Below are 16,502 nucleotides of genomic sequence, written 5' to 3'. Positions count from 1 at the left end.
TTCTTTCCCTGACATTCTCCGTGTTAGCTAGTGCAAAATAAAAATTCACAAATTGAACTGTTTGGTTTCAGTGACGTTTTCAACATCTGATTTCTACGTTTTCTCACTGATTTGCAACAACCAGTTCCTTGCAACTAAAATTGGCTAGTACAAACTAGTTAGATGGCTAGAATTAAAATGTCCTTTCACTTGGAACTAACCTGTTCCAGCATGACAATGCCCCTGTGCACAAAGCCAGCTCAATAGAGATATGCTTTACATGAGTTTGATTGGGGTTTCTTAAGTGGCCTGCTATAGAGCACTGACCCTTGAATCTAATGAGAATCTCTGGAATGAATTGGAATGCTGACTGCACCCCAGGCCTATTCACCTCACCTACATCGGTACCTGATTTTATTACTTTTGTGAATGAATAATCACAAATCTCCACAAACACACTCAAAAATCTAGAGAATCATCTTCCCAATGGAGTGGAGGTTATTTTACAGCAAATGGGGACTAAACATGGAATGGGATGCTCAAAAAGCATATACCAGAAACAAAGCATATAAACAAAAGCAAAATCAATAAATCACAAATCACTTTTCACTTTTAAATCGCAGGGATTGTTAACTACTTTCCAACGATCTGGATCTGAATGCGAATTTTCTGTGAAGCTGCTTGGTGACAGTGTCTATTGTTTAAAGTGCTATGAGTTAAATTTAAATAGGACTTAACTGAAAGTATATTGTAGAAAATGGAACAATAATAAAGTGTGAGTCAAACATTAGTAAATGAAGTGAACCAAAAAAAGGAATTTCGGGATATTTGACCGATACAGACTTTATAACTAAATCCTGACGCATTAAACCATGCAGGTATTGATCAGGAAGGAGGAGGAGAGAATCTCCGCATTGACAGTACTTCATCTTCCTGCTTTGGTGAGCCTTGCCCGCTGAGTCTGCCTGAGAGTTCTACAGAGGAACGAGTAAGTCTGCGCATAGAGGTGCCTACAGACGAGTAGATGCTGGCAAAGGAGCCACGAGACCAATCCAAGCGAGGGTAGACCCGCTTCAGTACGGCACGTCGGAAGAGGATGTAGACCCAGGGATCCATGATCTGGTTCCACGTGACAAGGCGAATGAAGAGCAACAGGGATCTGATGACGGGCTTTGATGAAGACAATACAGTCTGTGCAATAAACACCTACATACAGAGCGACAGACAAAATGAGATAATAAGTTACATTGGATATACAGATAGAATACACTCGTATATTGCATTGAATTAGATTCATGCATGATTAACTGTGTGAAAATTCACATACATGCATGCATGCAAATCACTACAGAAGAACTCATGCACAATGTTTTAGCTTCACACACACTCAACTTAGCTTGTTATGATGTCAGCATTTGGCTTGAAATATCAATGACACACTAAACATTTTTAGTACATCGAAGCTGAAGCTGAAATCTCAGCTGCAGTTTATTAAACATAAGAAAACACTGCTAATATGGCCATATAATGCTTTCCATGAAGTGCAAGGAATTCAGATACATTCGATCACAACTGGGCACAATTTCATGTAGCAGATCCCCACATATGTGATTAAACCAGGGACCTGGAGCTATGCGGCACCAATGCTACACCTGCTTTACCACCGTGCAACCATTTAGCTCTACACACAAAAATGTTAATGTCTGTATTATTCTGCAAGGGATATTTCACTTATTTTTCTACCTGTATTTTTCAGTCTGTCCCGTGTAGCTAATTTGCTAGCTTGTTGATAGCTTGAAGCCACATGTCTTAGGGTATCATAAAAATCACTGAGATAAGAAAAAAGAACAAACACAAAAAAACCCTGCTCTGCAACATTACGTATTAGAATATCTGTTTCTTGCATTGGGGTAAAACTGTTTATCTGTATCTCTTTAATTGGCTATTTAAACTGTTAGCCATATTAGCCTTGTAGCTCCATGCAAATGTACCAAAACAAACTTTAGTCTCCAAACATGTCTCGCCAAAATGATTTTGAGCTAAATACATTTTTTCCTATTGACTTCAGACTAACAGAATGTTAAAGAGCTGAGTACAACACATACACAAACACAAACACAAGCATACAAACATTCACATACACCTGATTAACCTTACATGCTGAAAGGATGGATAAAAGCATTATGAGTTATATAATAATTTATGAAGTTACAGTATTATATGAGATGCTTTCAGAAACTTTTTAATGCCATGGAAGCTCAAGCAATCTACTGTGAGGCACTACAGCCTAGCCCAGGAGTCTTCAATGGTATCCATGAAAGACTGGTATGATTGCAGGTTTTCATTCCAAGTAAATGGGGTCTACACCTGATTCCATTTGTTCATTGAAGACCCCTGGCCTGGCCAGTCTTCTAGAAGCTTACAAGGGAGCCATTTTGATTCACCTCAATAGGTGTTATTTTAATCCATTCATTAGTCAGGAATCAGTGCTAGTCGTTGTTAATCTGTATTAACAACAACAGCTACTCGCCTTAATCTAGACTCCTGACAGAGGATGTAAATCCAGGGGTCGAGTATCTGATTGACGGTGGCCATTCGAATGAAGAACAGAACAGTTTCAGGGTCGACATCCTCAGCGTTTAAAGTGGTCTTCAGAATGTAAATCTGTCCAGGGGAAACATGGTTAGTCAATGCCAGGAAAATCCCCACACTTGGTCCGCCATCTTGGATACACATTTCCTGATGGTTTTCTAAGGTCATTGGAAATACTATGAGCAAAGCATTAAAAAAATTCACAGACAGACAGCTTCCTTTCAGTCGTCGGTTTTAACCCTAACACGGAAAAAGGGCAAGAAAAAAAAAGTGATGAAAAGTTGAGTTAATCAGAATTTCGATTCTGTAATTTGACTGTGGCAGATTTTCTAATTGTTGGACAATTTTATTGCCCTGATTCATCCACACCAAAATATAATGTACACAGTAATATGTACACAGTAAAAAGAAAATATGAAAGGAAAATTATTTTTAATTTTCAGCTTCCATTTTGAAACAGTCTATAGTTTTACACAGCTTATCGTTTAATATTTTGTTGTAGTTGAAAAACTATTGAAAGCAGTCGCAATGCAAATGCATTTAATGACAGCATTGATTTGTACACAAACCATGTAGTTGAGGTAAAGTAGAGATGTACACACTTAAGAGCTTTCCAAAATATGTAGTTCTCCTCTCTCCACATATTTATTTTAGCGTTTACTCTGCTATATTTAACCGAATACATTTATACACTATATGAGCAAAAGTATTGGGACACCCGACTTTTCCAGCCATATGTGGTTCTTTCCCAAACCACACAATTATAGCATACAATTTTTCCTTGAACTAAGAGACCCCACACTGTATATGTATATCTTATGGCCAGGTGTCCACAAACTTTTTTTTCATACAGTTTATAAAGAGAATTGTTTAAACATAATGATTTCATTACAGACTTAAAGTGGCATTGCAGACGTTACAGACATTACGAGAAACAATTTCCTGTGCAGTTCACCACCGGAGATGATTCTTCCAGAATCAGCTTATCAGCACAAACATGGTTATGTCTCTGCTCTTCCAGAGCACAGTGCATTTCCTGTGAAATGTGTGCTAGTGCAAAGCCAGAAACATCCCAAACATCATTTAAAGCCATCAACATTATGTTGATTTATGTGAAATATCCTTGTATTGTGTGCGAAAAGATAAACACACAACATTTGGGCCAGAATAATCTAAATAATATTGTAAAAAGATATATTTTATTCCATAAATTTAATATAAAATTAACTGAAAAATACTTCAAAAATATTTCACTCTCACCTTATGGGTATAACGGAGCACAAAATTCACAGTACAGTACGTACGGTCCCGTTTTTGGTTTAATTTAGGTATATGGATATACGGATATGTCAAGTCAAGTCAAGTCAAGAGGCTTTTATTGTCATTTCTACTATACACAGTGGTACACAGTACACAGTAAAAACGAGACAACGTTCCTCCAGAACCCTGGTGCTACACTGATCAATATAGAGCTACATAAAATGCATCGAGTGCAACCTAGTGCAAACAATGCAGACGAAAAATTGTACAGACAGAAAGGACAGACAAACAGTACAGACAGACAGGCAACACAAGACAGTGTGGGACAATACAAATAACACAAGACAGCGCACACACAGACACACACATATTCATACACACATACGCCATGTTATGTTAGCAAAACTTGCTTGTCATTTTTTATTAACGCAGTTTATTATTATAAAAATTTGTGATCATAAATCATAAATATTAAATAGTATATAAAATAATGTTATCTATATAAAATGGAATACATCAAATTAATTTTTATTATATTGATTACATTGAGTAATCGATTAAATTGGCACAATTGAAATTGACTAAATAAAATTAAATAAATAAAAAAGTTTTATTTAATTGTTTACATTTGTTAGATCCAATTTGGGTAATATAGATGTGTGTGTGCATGTGTGTGTGCGTGTGTGTGTTCTACTTCATTGTTCTACTTGTTTCAGCTTCAGCTTGAGATGCCACAGTGATACTATGCTAACTCTAGATACAACACGTGTACCTTTACATCCACTATATACACACTGTATACACAATTTGCCTTTGAGATTATTGAGTGTGAGGAATGCTATTGTTTTTCTGCTATACAAAAACATTTTGTGCAGTGGAAAGCTTCCATGCCTGTTCTATTCTGTAAAGTTTCTTCACAGAACCATACACCTTGACATGTATGATTTTTAAGAGTGTAGCTGATTACTGTAACATTATAAAGTGTCCATCTTGGAGATCAAGTGACATTTGGTTCAAGTCTGCATCCTTTTCAAAATCCCACCTTCTAAAGTATGATAATATCATGATGCTGATTTGACATTAAGGATTTATAGGCATACTGCTAGAGCTAACTGAATTTAATGGATTTGGTACTTAACAGAAAATGACTTCAAGACAAACCCCTATATATTCCTTGAAAGTGCTTTAATTAACTGATGAATCAATTTGAATTATTTGGCACACAAGCATTAATCTATTAATTACCACAGATTATTAGTCCATTGAAAATGATACAGAATATTAACTAAACAAGAAGAAAGAGAGCATGTAATGCTGGTTCACCTCAATTATTTAACGTGGCACGAAAAACTAAGAGGAAGCAGCGCTATCGAGACACTTCCACATGCATGAGCTCATTGATAAAGAAGAGAATGTAAAATCACTCCCAGCCTGAAATGCTCTTGTTGACTTCCCCCATTCTCAGAACCATGGTGTTACAACTCTTGGGTGACCAATGATTGTTTACATAAAAGAAATTATTTTAGCTTCAGTGGAAAAATTAATGAAACTAACCTTGAATGACCTTTCTCACAATCGTAAAAAGAAATTGGGCACATTTATCAATCTGGTGCTAAAGTTGTGTGTAAATAAAATTTTCTCTCAGTTTTTCTTTAATATGGAAGAATTTAGAAATATAGTTTTATATGTCTTTATTATTTTCAGAATCTTTAAATAATATGAATAAAATGCAATGTCTGTTTTGCCCAAAAGGTTTCCACAAAAATGACAATGCTACTCTTAATCCCTGACCTTGTGAACTAGCATGAGCATGTGTTTGTTATACAGTCTACAAGGCATTTCTAAAATCATCTGCCAAATGTTGTAAATTTATTTGAAGATAAGCAATTCAAATTAAAAAGCATAGTCCATAAATTATCCACATATATTTTAAAAATAAAATTTTCTTGAATTTACAGAATTTTCGGGAATAGCTAATGTTCAAACAAAGTATAAAAATGTATAAATTCTGCTTTATTTTTACTGAACTATGATATGGTGCTTTTTAGATTCCAAATTTTACTCGAGACAAACCAGGGCCTTACTAGTTACTTATTACTGTACATTTTTTTTAAGGCAGGATTCCTCTGATTTCCCAAGGGACATTCTTCTGAAGCTATTTGCGTAGAAGGAAAAAATTTCTTGTCCCACACCAGGGACTTTCTAGTCAATTAATTTTTTATTTGTATGGCATTTTTGACAATGGACAATGTCTCAAAGCAGCTTCACACAGAGGTTATAACAGAATGTATAAGTTTGTTAATTATAATTGTGACAAGCAAAAACTCACCGAAATGGCTACATGAACCAATGAGAGGAACCAGACTCAAAAAGGAACCCTGATCTGGGTGGCACTGAATGTCCATTCAGTTTTAGTTCTTGTGCACAACAAGTAAAACTGTTTCACACACCAAGACAAGAAACACCTACCAGCAGTGGATACCAGCAGATGGATGCAATGACCATGATTAAGATGAGCTGCACCATCATCTCTATCTCGTTGTCTCTCCGGCGTTGGTGTGAGTTCTGCCCACAGCAGACCCGCAGCAAGGTGACCACGCTCACTGTGTTCAGGATGAAGGACACAGCCAGACATGTCAATCCGACCAGTGAGAACACCAGGCAAAAGGCCATATCCAGTGGCTCAGAGCTGATGTTTAGGAAGCACCATGAACCTGGGGTCTGGAGATGGTACCTGCCCAAACCAATAAAAGGTAACAGGCCGATGACCCCGGCCGTCATCCACACGCTGGCCACCGTGGTGTACACTCGGCTATTTGACTTATTGGTAGAGCGGGTAAAAGGCCGAGTGATACCTATAAATCTCTCCACCGCCATTGTGGCACCCAAAAGGAGAGGGCACAGTCCATAAAATACCATAGACATTCCCATGAAGTTGCAGAGGTGACAGTGGGGATCCAGGCCCTGCCAGCCGATGTCTATTATGCGAGTAGAGATCACGATGACTCCAGTGACCAGCAGACCCATGAAGTCAGTCACCACCAGTCCACACAGAAAGAGAAGAAAGGATGAACGAGAACGGCTGTGAGTCCGCCGGAAGGCTTTGATCAGCACCACGAAGGCGATTAAATTGGAAGTGAGGCCCAGCACACAGAACACGCTTGGAAAGTAGATTGAGGCGACGGGGTCGTTAGTTATGAGCGATATGTTATTTGAAAAGCAGAAAGGGGGATTTGAAGCCTCTCTGTTTGTGTTGTTTGAGGTAACTGGCATCATGATGGCACGCTTGCTTTATACAATTCCTCTTTAAGTTAGTCCTTTCGCTCAGGTAACCGGGTCATCCTCTGGGCCTCACTTAAGATCTGCCAAATCAAAACACATAATAATAAAAAAAAAGTGCTCATACATATGACCTGAACAATTCCATATGCATTCAGTGGCCACTTCATAACATCAGTAAATTATGTGGAAACAATACAATGCATCACTTCAGTTTAACACTATATCAGAATAAAATTTCAGCAGTGGCGGGACGAACCATTTACTTGAGTTAAAGTAAAGATACATTAGGTCAAATATTACTCCAATAAAAGTAAAAGTGCTCCTTTAAACTTTCACTTAAGTAAAAGTACAAAAATATTTGCCTTCAAATGTACTTAAGTATCCAAAGTACTATGGTTTATTACAGCCATAATGCTCCTATTATCATTTTTCTCACAAAACTATTTGCCTAAATAAACTCAGTGATAAGACTCTTACTCTCAGCACACCAATCTTTTAATAGAAGGAAAATAAACACTCAAACACTGAGTCAAAGTCAAACACTGATTGATATCTATTAAAATTATCATTATCACCAAACGCCAATCAAAACAAGTTAAAAACAGAGCACACGCTCGACCCGATCGGTGAGATGCATTGCTACCAGAGTCTAATCGGCCACACGACTGTTATAGAGTTCAGTATATATACATTGTTTACATGCTGTCTTTTGCACCTGTTGACTGCTGCTGTTTTTTGCACTGCATTATGTCTGTTTATATTCACTCCCGGGTATAGTTTTTACAGTTCTCGCACAGTACTGTATAATCAAAGTATACAGTAGGTTTACTGGTCGGCGCTGTCTTGGGTTTTGTGTCTTGTCTTGTGTTGTCTGTCTGAACTGTCTGTCTGTACTGTTTTTCGTCTGCACTGTTTGCACTAGGTTGCACTCGATGCACTTTATGTAGCTTGTGTGTTGTGTTGTAGCTCTATGTTGTTGTCTAGTGTAGCACCAGGGTTCCGGAGGAACGTCGTCTCGTTTTTACTGTGTACTGTGTACCACTGTGTATAGTAGAAATGACAATAAAAAGCCTCTTGACTCTCTTGGCTTGATAAGTAAAAATCCTTACAAAGCTCCTTTTTATAAGCTGGAGAAAGGCATCAGACTGGTTTAAAAAAATTAAATTAAATAAAATGATTAGAAATGAACACTGCTGTCTTGGTTTACTGTTAAATTTAAACAGTGCTAATGGAGATGTAAGACTTGTTTAATTTTAAAATGGAAGCCTTCAGTGCACCCCAGCCTTCAGTGCAAGAAGCCCATCCAAGTTACATTTCACATTTCAACATGTTCACTTATACAAACACTTATAGATCATTCGAAGCATCATCTCCTTCCTGTTTAAATATATCTGTGGTTGTTAAAACTAAAAAACTAAAGGCGTTTTTGATTTGCTGCAATAAAAAAAAAAATGTAATGCACACACTAGTACTTGATAGTAACTTTAGTATCACAGTAGAAATACTAAGGTCACAGTCCAAAAAATGTAAAGACTAACGGATCACACGTGGGGGAGTTTGAGGAAAATCCCAATTATTTCAAATATTAGTGGAGTGACCCAAGCATTTGGAATGCCTTCATCATGCGTAATGTTTACTTCCAATTAAATGTTTTTAAGGTTTCTTCCCCTTTTTTGGTTAACTCTGACCACAAGATCGAGAGCCTATTTCTGTTTGCTCTTGGCACCAGGCAGCCCTTTTAAATGATGGATCTTTTTGTCAAAACAACATGTTCGAAAAAACAGACCTGCAACAATAAGCCAAATAAGTAAATGGTGGTCATGTTGGAAACATTATTTTATTTATTCGAACCAAATACTCATTTAGATAAAAGATCCAATCCATCAAACAGATGACAGATGAAGCATCATGACCATAATTCAGCACTGCATTTTTTTTATGGTGGATTCCTCATTAATTCTATGTTGAACATTGTCTCAGAAAATGTTGAGGAAAGAATGAAGCTCTTGATCTTACTTTTAGCAGCTATAACAGAACCCTGACCTTAATCCCATATTTTTTAAGATTGTTTCAAACACCACAGTAACTGCACTTTGTCAAAATGACACCCAAACTCTAACTCAAGGGTGCTTGAGGAATCCTGAACAACCCGGATGCAAAATAACTGATCAACCATCAGCACATAATCCACGCCATGTTTTACTAGATTGTCTGCAATCTCAGAATACGACGTTCTAGTTTGTGTTATAGTATTTCAAATTTGTGCAGTTGACTACAGAACAAGGTCGAAAAATGGAATTTCTAACGAGAATATATGGGAATTAATAAGAATATATTGGAATATACAAATTAAAATAATAAAAAAAGGAACGAACGCATCAATTTTTCAATTGTGAATAAAAGAAACAAACAAACAAATAAATGCAACCTACATGGACCATACAGCTTTTAATGATGACAATTCAGTCTAAATTGGTGTTTGGACCCCTAAAAATAATTAACATAAATACAATCAACCACCAAAATAGTGTCAGGATCACTGGAAATCTTCATACAAACATAAATAATGTGCTTCAGGGTGAACTTTTCCTTTCCTATTCTATGTACTGGCCCTTTAACTACCTGCACACACTGTTAAAAAGAAAAACTCAAAACTGAAAGTAATAAAATTGAACATTTTTTTAGGTTTTAGGATTGAAATGTAAATATTGTTTTTGTTTTTATGTGATTTCATCAGTTTTTCACCTTTTAGATGACAGACATACTTTTCACTTTGCATAGACAATTTCCTTATAATAATGCTTATTTTTTTAAATACATGCAACGAGCCTATTTTAGTTATTTTGTGCTAAAAAAACAACAACAAAAACAACAACAAAAAATACTCCAATAAAATACTACTTTTTTCTGGACCAAAAGTTGAACTGGAAAAAATCCTATTCATTCCAACAGAAAAAACCTTCATCTATTAGGGTTTTGCATCAGTAAATATCCAAATGCTATGAAATGAAAGGAAATGAGGATCATTATTACCTTATAGATGTTCCTGCCTCTGGAGAGCGTTAAGATCGGCGGTTTGCTTTGCCCTCATCCTCTATTTAAAGTGTTTATCGCGTCCCAATTCGGGCGTCTCGCATCAGGGCTGTGTGGAAGGCCAAAAGGGACAGTAACCGCAAATATTTAAACGCATTGTTTGCTAGATAAGCGAAGAAAAGAGTGCAGGCAGGGTGGAGTGGGTGGAGAAAATTGATAGCAGGAGTGATTTGTGATAGAAGAGTATCTGCAAGAGTGAAAGGGAAAGTTTGTAGGACTGTGGTGAGACCTGAGATGTTGTATGGTTTAGAGACAGTGGCATTGAGTAAAAGACAGGAGGTGGAGCTGGAGGTAGCAGAACTGAAGATATTGAGGTTTTCGTTCGGAGTGACGACGATGGACTAGATTAGAAATAAATTTATTAGAGGGACAGAGCATGTAGGACGTTTTGGAGACATGGTGAGAAAGGCGAGATTGAGATGGTTTGGACATGTGCAGAGGAGGGATTTGGGGTATTTCGGTAGTAGAATGCTGAGGATGGAGCTGTCAGGAAGGAAGACAAGAGGAAGGCCAAGGAGGAGGTTTATGGATGTGGTGAGGGAAGACATGCAGGTAGTTGGGTTGAATAAGGCAGATTTAGAAGACAGGGGGTATGGAGAAGGATGATTTGCTGTGGCGACCCCTAATAGGAGAAGCCGGAAGAAGAAGAAGTTACGATGCTACGTAGAGTTCAATTTTTTTATCTTATGATGATGATAGTGACATATATATATATATATATATATATATATATATATATATATATATATATACACATAGTTTTTGTTTTTGTCATCTGTACTCTGCAAATACCGCTAGTTTCACAAATCTGACAATGCAAAAAACAGGACTTGTGTTCTAATAAAGTCTACTTTGAAAGTACTCATAGGGACAGAAGGACACAGAACTTTTAACTTTTATATGTTTCATTATTAGATTAACGTGTACGTTCAATTTCAAGTTTATTTCTATAGCACTTTTCACAGTGGACATTGTCTCAAAGCAGCTTTACAGAACTTAAAGTGACTTAAAGTGAATTATGTGTATTTATCCCTGATGAGCAGCCTGGGCCGACGGTGGCAAGGGAAAACTCCCTAGATGAATTGGGAAGAAACCTTCATGAGGAACCAGACTCACAATGGAAACCCATCATCATTTGTGTGATATAAATGGTGTTATTATGAATCTTAAAACAATACAAAACAACAGGGAGTGAGAACTACCATAAGTGCTGGAGTGTGTGATTATGAGTAATGATCTTTCTACAGTCTTATATAGCCAGTTGACTTTGTGGAACCAGGAGCTACTGATCAATTCATAAAATAGCTCAACATTTAAGATCATCATAGATCCAACACCAACTCTTCCATGCCAGAACCTTTAAACATTTGTAGAGGTCCAATGTCCAAACTCTACATAAAATGGCTTCTAAATGATTCCAAAGGCTTCCAAATTCCCATTTAGGGCCTTGTAGGTAAATAGCAATAGTTTGTAGTTGATTGGAAACTTAACAGGTAGCCAGTGTAGGGATGATAAGATTGGGGTTATATGGTCATATTTTCTCGACCTTGTGAGAATTCTGGCTGCTTCATTCTGGACAAACTGTAGCTTGTTTATTAAAGATGCAGGACAACCAACTAGTAATGCATTACAGTTGTCCAGTCTGGAGGTCATGAATGCATGGACAAGCTTCTCTGCATCAGATATACACAACATGTTTCTTAGCTTGTTGAACTAGTAGTTATAGTACATCCTTCTAAATGCAAGTTGAAGCTGGAGCTTCTGTGTACTGGTATTATCAGAAATTAACGATAGAAAGTTATGAGTCATACAATCTTTTAATTCTTTAACACACTCAGTTAATCTGGTCAATTGAGATGTTTTGTCTGGTTTTGATAAGATTTATAGCTGGGTATTATCAAGTGAAAACTAATCCCATGCCTTCTAATTATACTTTTCAAGGAAATGTTTATTGTAAAATGCAGGGGTCCTAGAACTGAACCTTGTGGTACCCCATATTTAACTTGGATTAACTTGGATAGTTCTCCATTTAAATCTTAAAAATTGTAACGATTAGACTGGTAGGATTTAAACCAGCTTAATGCCTAAAATGAATAAATTTAGAGAAAGCAAACGACAGGGAGCCGAGAGAGGAGCTGTGGTATTGTATGATGAAGTCAGGTGTGTCAGAGAAGTATGTGAGGGTGGTAAAGGACATGTATAAGGACAGTGTGACAGCAGTGAAGTGTGCAGTCAGAACTGGTCAGACTGGTTCAGGGAGCAGGTTGAAAAGAGCCTGGCGAGGTGGAGGTACGCCCTGGAGAGAAGGGGAATGAAAGTCAGTAGGAGAAAGACAGAGTACATGTGTGTGCAGGGAGAAGAGGTGGAGAAGGTGGAGGAGTTCAGGTACTTGGGGTCAAAAGTGTAAAGTAATGAAGAGTGTGTTAGAGAAGTGAAGAAAAGAGTGCAGGCAGGGTGGAGTGGGTGGAGAAGAGTGATAGCAGGAGTGATTTGTGATACAAGAGTATCTGCAAGAATGAAAGGGAGTTTAGAAGATTGTGGTGAGACCTGTGATGTTGTATGGATTAGAGACAGTGGCATTAAGTAAAAGACAGGAGGTGGAGCTGGAGGTAGCAGAGCTGAAGATGTTGAGATTTTCATTGGGAGTGATGACGATGGACAGGATTAGAAACAAGGTAATCAGAGGGACAGCGTATGTAGGACATTTTGAGGAAGAGGAAGGCCAAGGAGGAGGTTTATGGATGTGGTGAGGGAAGACATGCAGGTAGTTGATTGAAAAGAGGCAGATGTAGAGGACAGAGTGATATGGAGAAGAATGATCTGCTGTGGCGAACCCTAAGCAGCTGAAAGAAGAATAAGAAAAAGAAATGTATCATTATTATATGTATTTTAAAAAATTATTATTATAATAATAATAATAATAATAATAATAATAATTATAATAATAATAATAATTATTATTATTATTATTATTATTATTATGTTAAAAAATATTTAATCTAATAGAATTACTATAAACCTAAATCAGTTGTGTTCAAAAATAACTGCAAAATGTCACAATTTTACAGCTCTGTGGCAAAATTTGGCTTATTTGTGTAGTTGTGTAAATATTTGCATATACCAAATACTCTATATGTGCACACCTGACCATGACACCCATATGTGAGTGACTTTTGCCCCAAACTTAAAAGTAGACAATTACATTTATGGCATTTTGCAGAAGCTTACAATCATATTTTTTATTATACAACTGAGCACTTAAGGGGTTAAGGGCCTTGTCCAAGGACCCAACTTGGTGGTGCTGGGATTTAAAGTTATCAATCAAAGGTCTAATATTTTAACACTGAGTTATCATGTCCCCCAATTCAATTGTCTTTGCAAGTTATAGTTTTCCAATTCTCCTTCCACTTCACATAAGAAGCCAAAGCAAGTTCCAGCATGTCAGTTAGAGGTGCATGAATTGAGCTCCATAAAAACATGGTTTGTCAACATGTAGAGAGGAAGAACTCAAGCAACCTGCAGAAGCTCAACCCTTTGAACTTTTGGAATTATTTTAACAGAGACCGAATTCTTAATATTCCCTGAAGAGCATATCTAGATGACATTCCCATGGTTTAGATTTAACACAAGAAGTACAAGAATAGAATGTCATTCATAATACTGATGTAAAAAACAGCTGTAGTTCACTACCGATCACATGGCAGCCATCCAAACTGAGGTTTTGAGAAGTTTACAGCAGATGTTTTTGCCATTTTGTTGCTTCATGCATGAATGCAAAACGGCCTCCTAACTTGCTGCGCAAATCTCTAACGTTGCATATAGGCAATGTATGGTCTCCTTTACACTCGAGCACATCCTTATAAGGGTCTCTGCTTTTTCCCCTTGAGGCAAGCTGCTAAACATCTTCAAAGAGATTCCACTTCTGGAAGAAATTAATGACGTAATAAAGCCTCTGTTTTTTTAACATCTCAAGCACAGCAAGGTGCTTTAAAGCTTTAAAAAGCCCTCCAATGCTGCCATGAATTTTTCTGATTTAATGAACCGAGTTTAATGACCAAAGATGTGCAGAATCTTTCCAAGACAGTAAGTCACCCCCCCCCCCTGTTCTCTCTCTCTCTCTCTCTCTCTCTCTCTCTCTCTCTCTCTCTCTCTCTCTCTCTCTCTATCCTAGATGGCTTATCAGCATAAGGAATCCGAACTTGTTCCACATACATAGATTGTGGAATGACAACACAGAGTGTTTCAAAAGGAAAGTTTCCCATGAATTCCTGTGTTCAAAGGTGTTTAAAATACAAGAAATACAGAAAGACAACATAATTTCTAACCATGGATATTATTATTATTATTATTATTATTATTATTATTATTATTATTATTATTAATCAATTAGTTAATTGTCACCCAGGCTTGTTAATGAGGAATAAACACACATCATTCACTTTGAGACAATGTCCTTACTAAAAAGTGCTATAGAAATAACCTTGAACTTGATCCTGAACTTAATTAATTAATATTTATTTATTTATTTATTTATTTATTTATTTATTTATTTATTAACCCCATCTGGGTTGCACAAGCCAGTGCACTCTTAGTGCCGGTCCCAAGCCCAGATAAATAGGAAGGGTTGTGTTAGGAAGGGCATCCAGCATAAAACATGTGCCAAAACAAATATGCGGATCACGAACCAGAATTTCATTTTAGAAGGTGAGAGGATGCCTGAGGAATGGAGAAGGAGTGTGCTGGTACCGATCTTTAAGAATAAGGGAGATGTGCAGACCTGCAGTAACTACAGGAGAATAAAGTTGATCAGTCACACCATGAAGTTATGGGAAAGAGTAATGGAAGCCAGGCTGAGAAAAGAGGTGACCATCTGTGAGCAACAGTATGGTTTTATGCCAAGGAAAAGCAGCACAGATGCAATATATACAGTAGCTAAGCACAGCTAAGATAACAATGGAGTGGCTACAGGATGACTCTGTGAATGTTCTTAAGTAGCAAAGCGAAAGCCCAGACTTGAACCCGATTAGACATCTCTGGAGAGATCTGAAAATGGCTGTGCATTGACGCTTTCTATCCAACCTGATGGAGCTTGAGAGGTTCTGCAAAGAACAATGGGAGAAACTGACCAAAGTAATAGGCGTGCCAAGCTTGTAGCATAATACTCTTTGTATATTATTGAGCAAAGGCTGTGAATACTTTGTACATGTGATTACTTTTTTTGTTTTTCATTTTTAATAAATTTGCTAAAATTTCAAATACATTTCTTTTACATTGCCATTATGGCCTATTGTGTGTAGAATAAGAAAAACAATTGAATCTATTTTGGAATAAAGCTGTAACAAATTAAAAAAAGTGAAAGTGAAAAGGTGAAATGCTGTGAATACTTTCCAGATGCACTGTATATGTGTAAAGCTGCTTTGGAACAATGTCCATTGTCCATTTAATTGAATTTAATTAAACTAATTGGGACTTTTTATGGCTCTAAAATGTATATTTGAAATTTGTTTAATTCTGTAAATCTGCCTTATCTAATATCCATTGGTAATAACACTATAAAATACAACCAAATTTAATTTATTTAAAACTCCACAGTCAGTAGGTTGAAACAGTCAGAGGTGAAGCTGCAATTTTTTTTTATTTTTTCCAAAAAAATGTTTAATTAGGAAAGTTTTCAGTGTATCACATAACAAAAACATTTTGAAATTTGTGGGTTTTTAACCCCTAAACATTTGGTATTATTGACCTTTAAAAATGAAGTAGCAGACCATGCAAAAGCAATGTTCTCTCCTGGCAAAAGTATTTAATCTCTTTCTCTGTGGCTGTAAAAGCCTGACAGCCTGGCAGAGACCCGACAAGCATCATGATATTACCTTCCATTTTTTCTATTTTTTACTCATATTGCTATAAAAAATATCTGACTCCCAATCACCATCTCAAAGGGTGTTTAAACACAGTTAAAGTTTGTTAAACCCTTGACCCTTGGAAATGTAAAAAAATAAAAAAATTTGAGTCACCAAAAAGTCTGAATTTTCCCAAACGGCATATTTCTGATTTAATTAGCTAATCTATCTGTACATGACGTCCGGCCACTAGTGAGATTAGTGATGCTTATATTTTCTAATTTCAGTGCTGAAAAGGAAATAGTGTTCCTGTAAACCTGACAAATGGACACAGCAATGTTAATTTTAAGACGAGAAAATTGGCTTGAAAAAGATCATTCAAAACATTTTCCTGTGTGTTCAGAAAGACAATAAACACATCAACTTCTTCTCTTTCTGTCCTACTGCATCGCACAA

At 36.7% G+C, this 16,502-nt stretch overlaps 1 protein-coding gene across 1 annotated transcript; it reads right to left on the bottom strand.

Moving 5' to 3' along the window:
- Positions 1–476: 476 nt before the first annotated feature.
- On the bottom strand, positions 477–10,399 carry tbxa2r (thromboxane A2 receptor). Its single transcript, XM_046858185.1, has 3 exons — positions 10,147–10,399; positions 6,301–7,193; positions 477–1,185 (listed from the first exon to the last, which is right to left on the bottom strand). The coding sequence occupies exons 2-3, from the start codon at positions 7,105–7,107 to the stop codon at positions 865–867; spliced, it is 1,128 nt and encodes a 375-aa protein (XP_046714141.1). The 5' UTR covers positions 7,108–7,193; positions 10,147–10,399; the 3' UTR covers positions 477–864.
- Between the last annotated feature and the right edge of the window lie 6,103 nt (positions 10,400–16,502).

The sequence above is a fragment of the Silurus meridionalis genome, chromosome 9 (assembly GCF_014805685.1).
Source record: "Silurus meridionalis isolate SWU-2019-XX chromosome 9, ASM1480568v1, whole genome shotgun sequence".
Lineage (NCBI taxonomy): Eukaryota > Metazoa > Chordata > Actinopteri > Siluriformes > Siluridae > Silurus > Silurus meridionalis.
The sequence above is the reverse complement of the archived record's forward strand: the minus strand, read 5'-3'. Positions and strand labels throughout refer to the sequence as shown.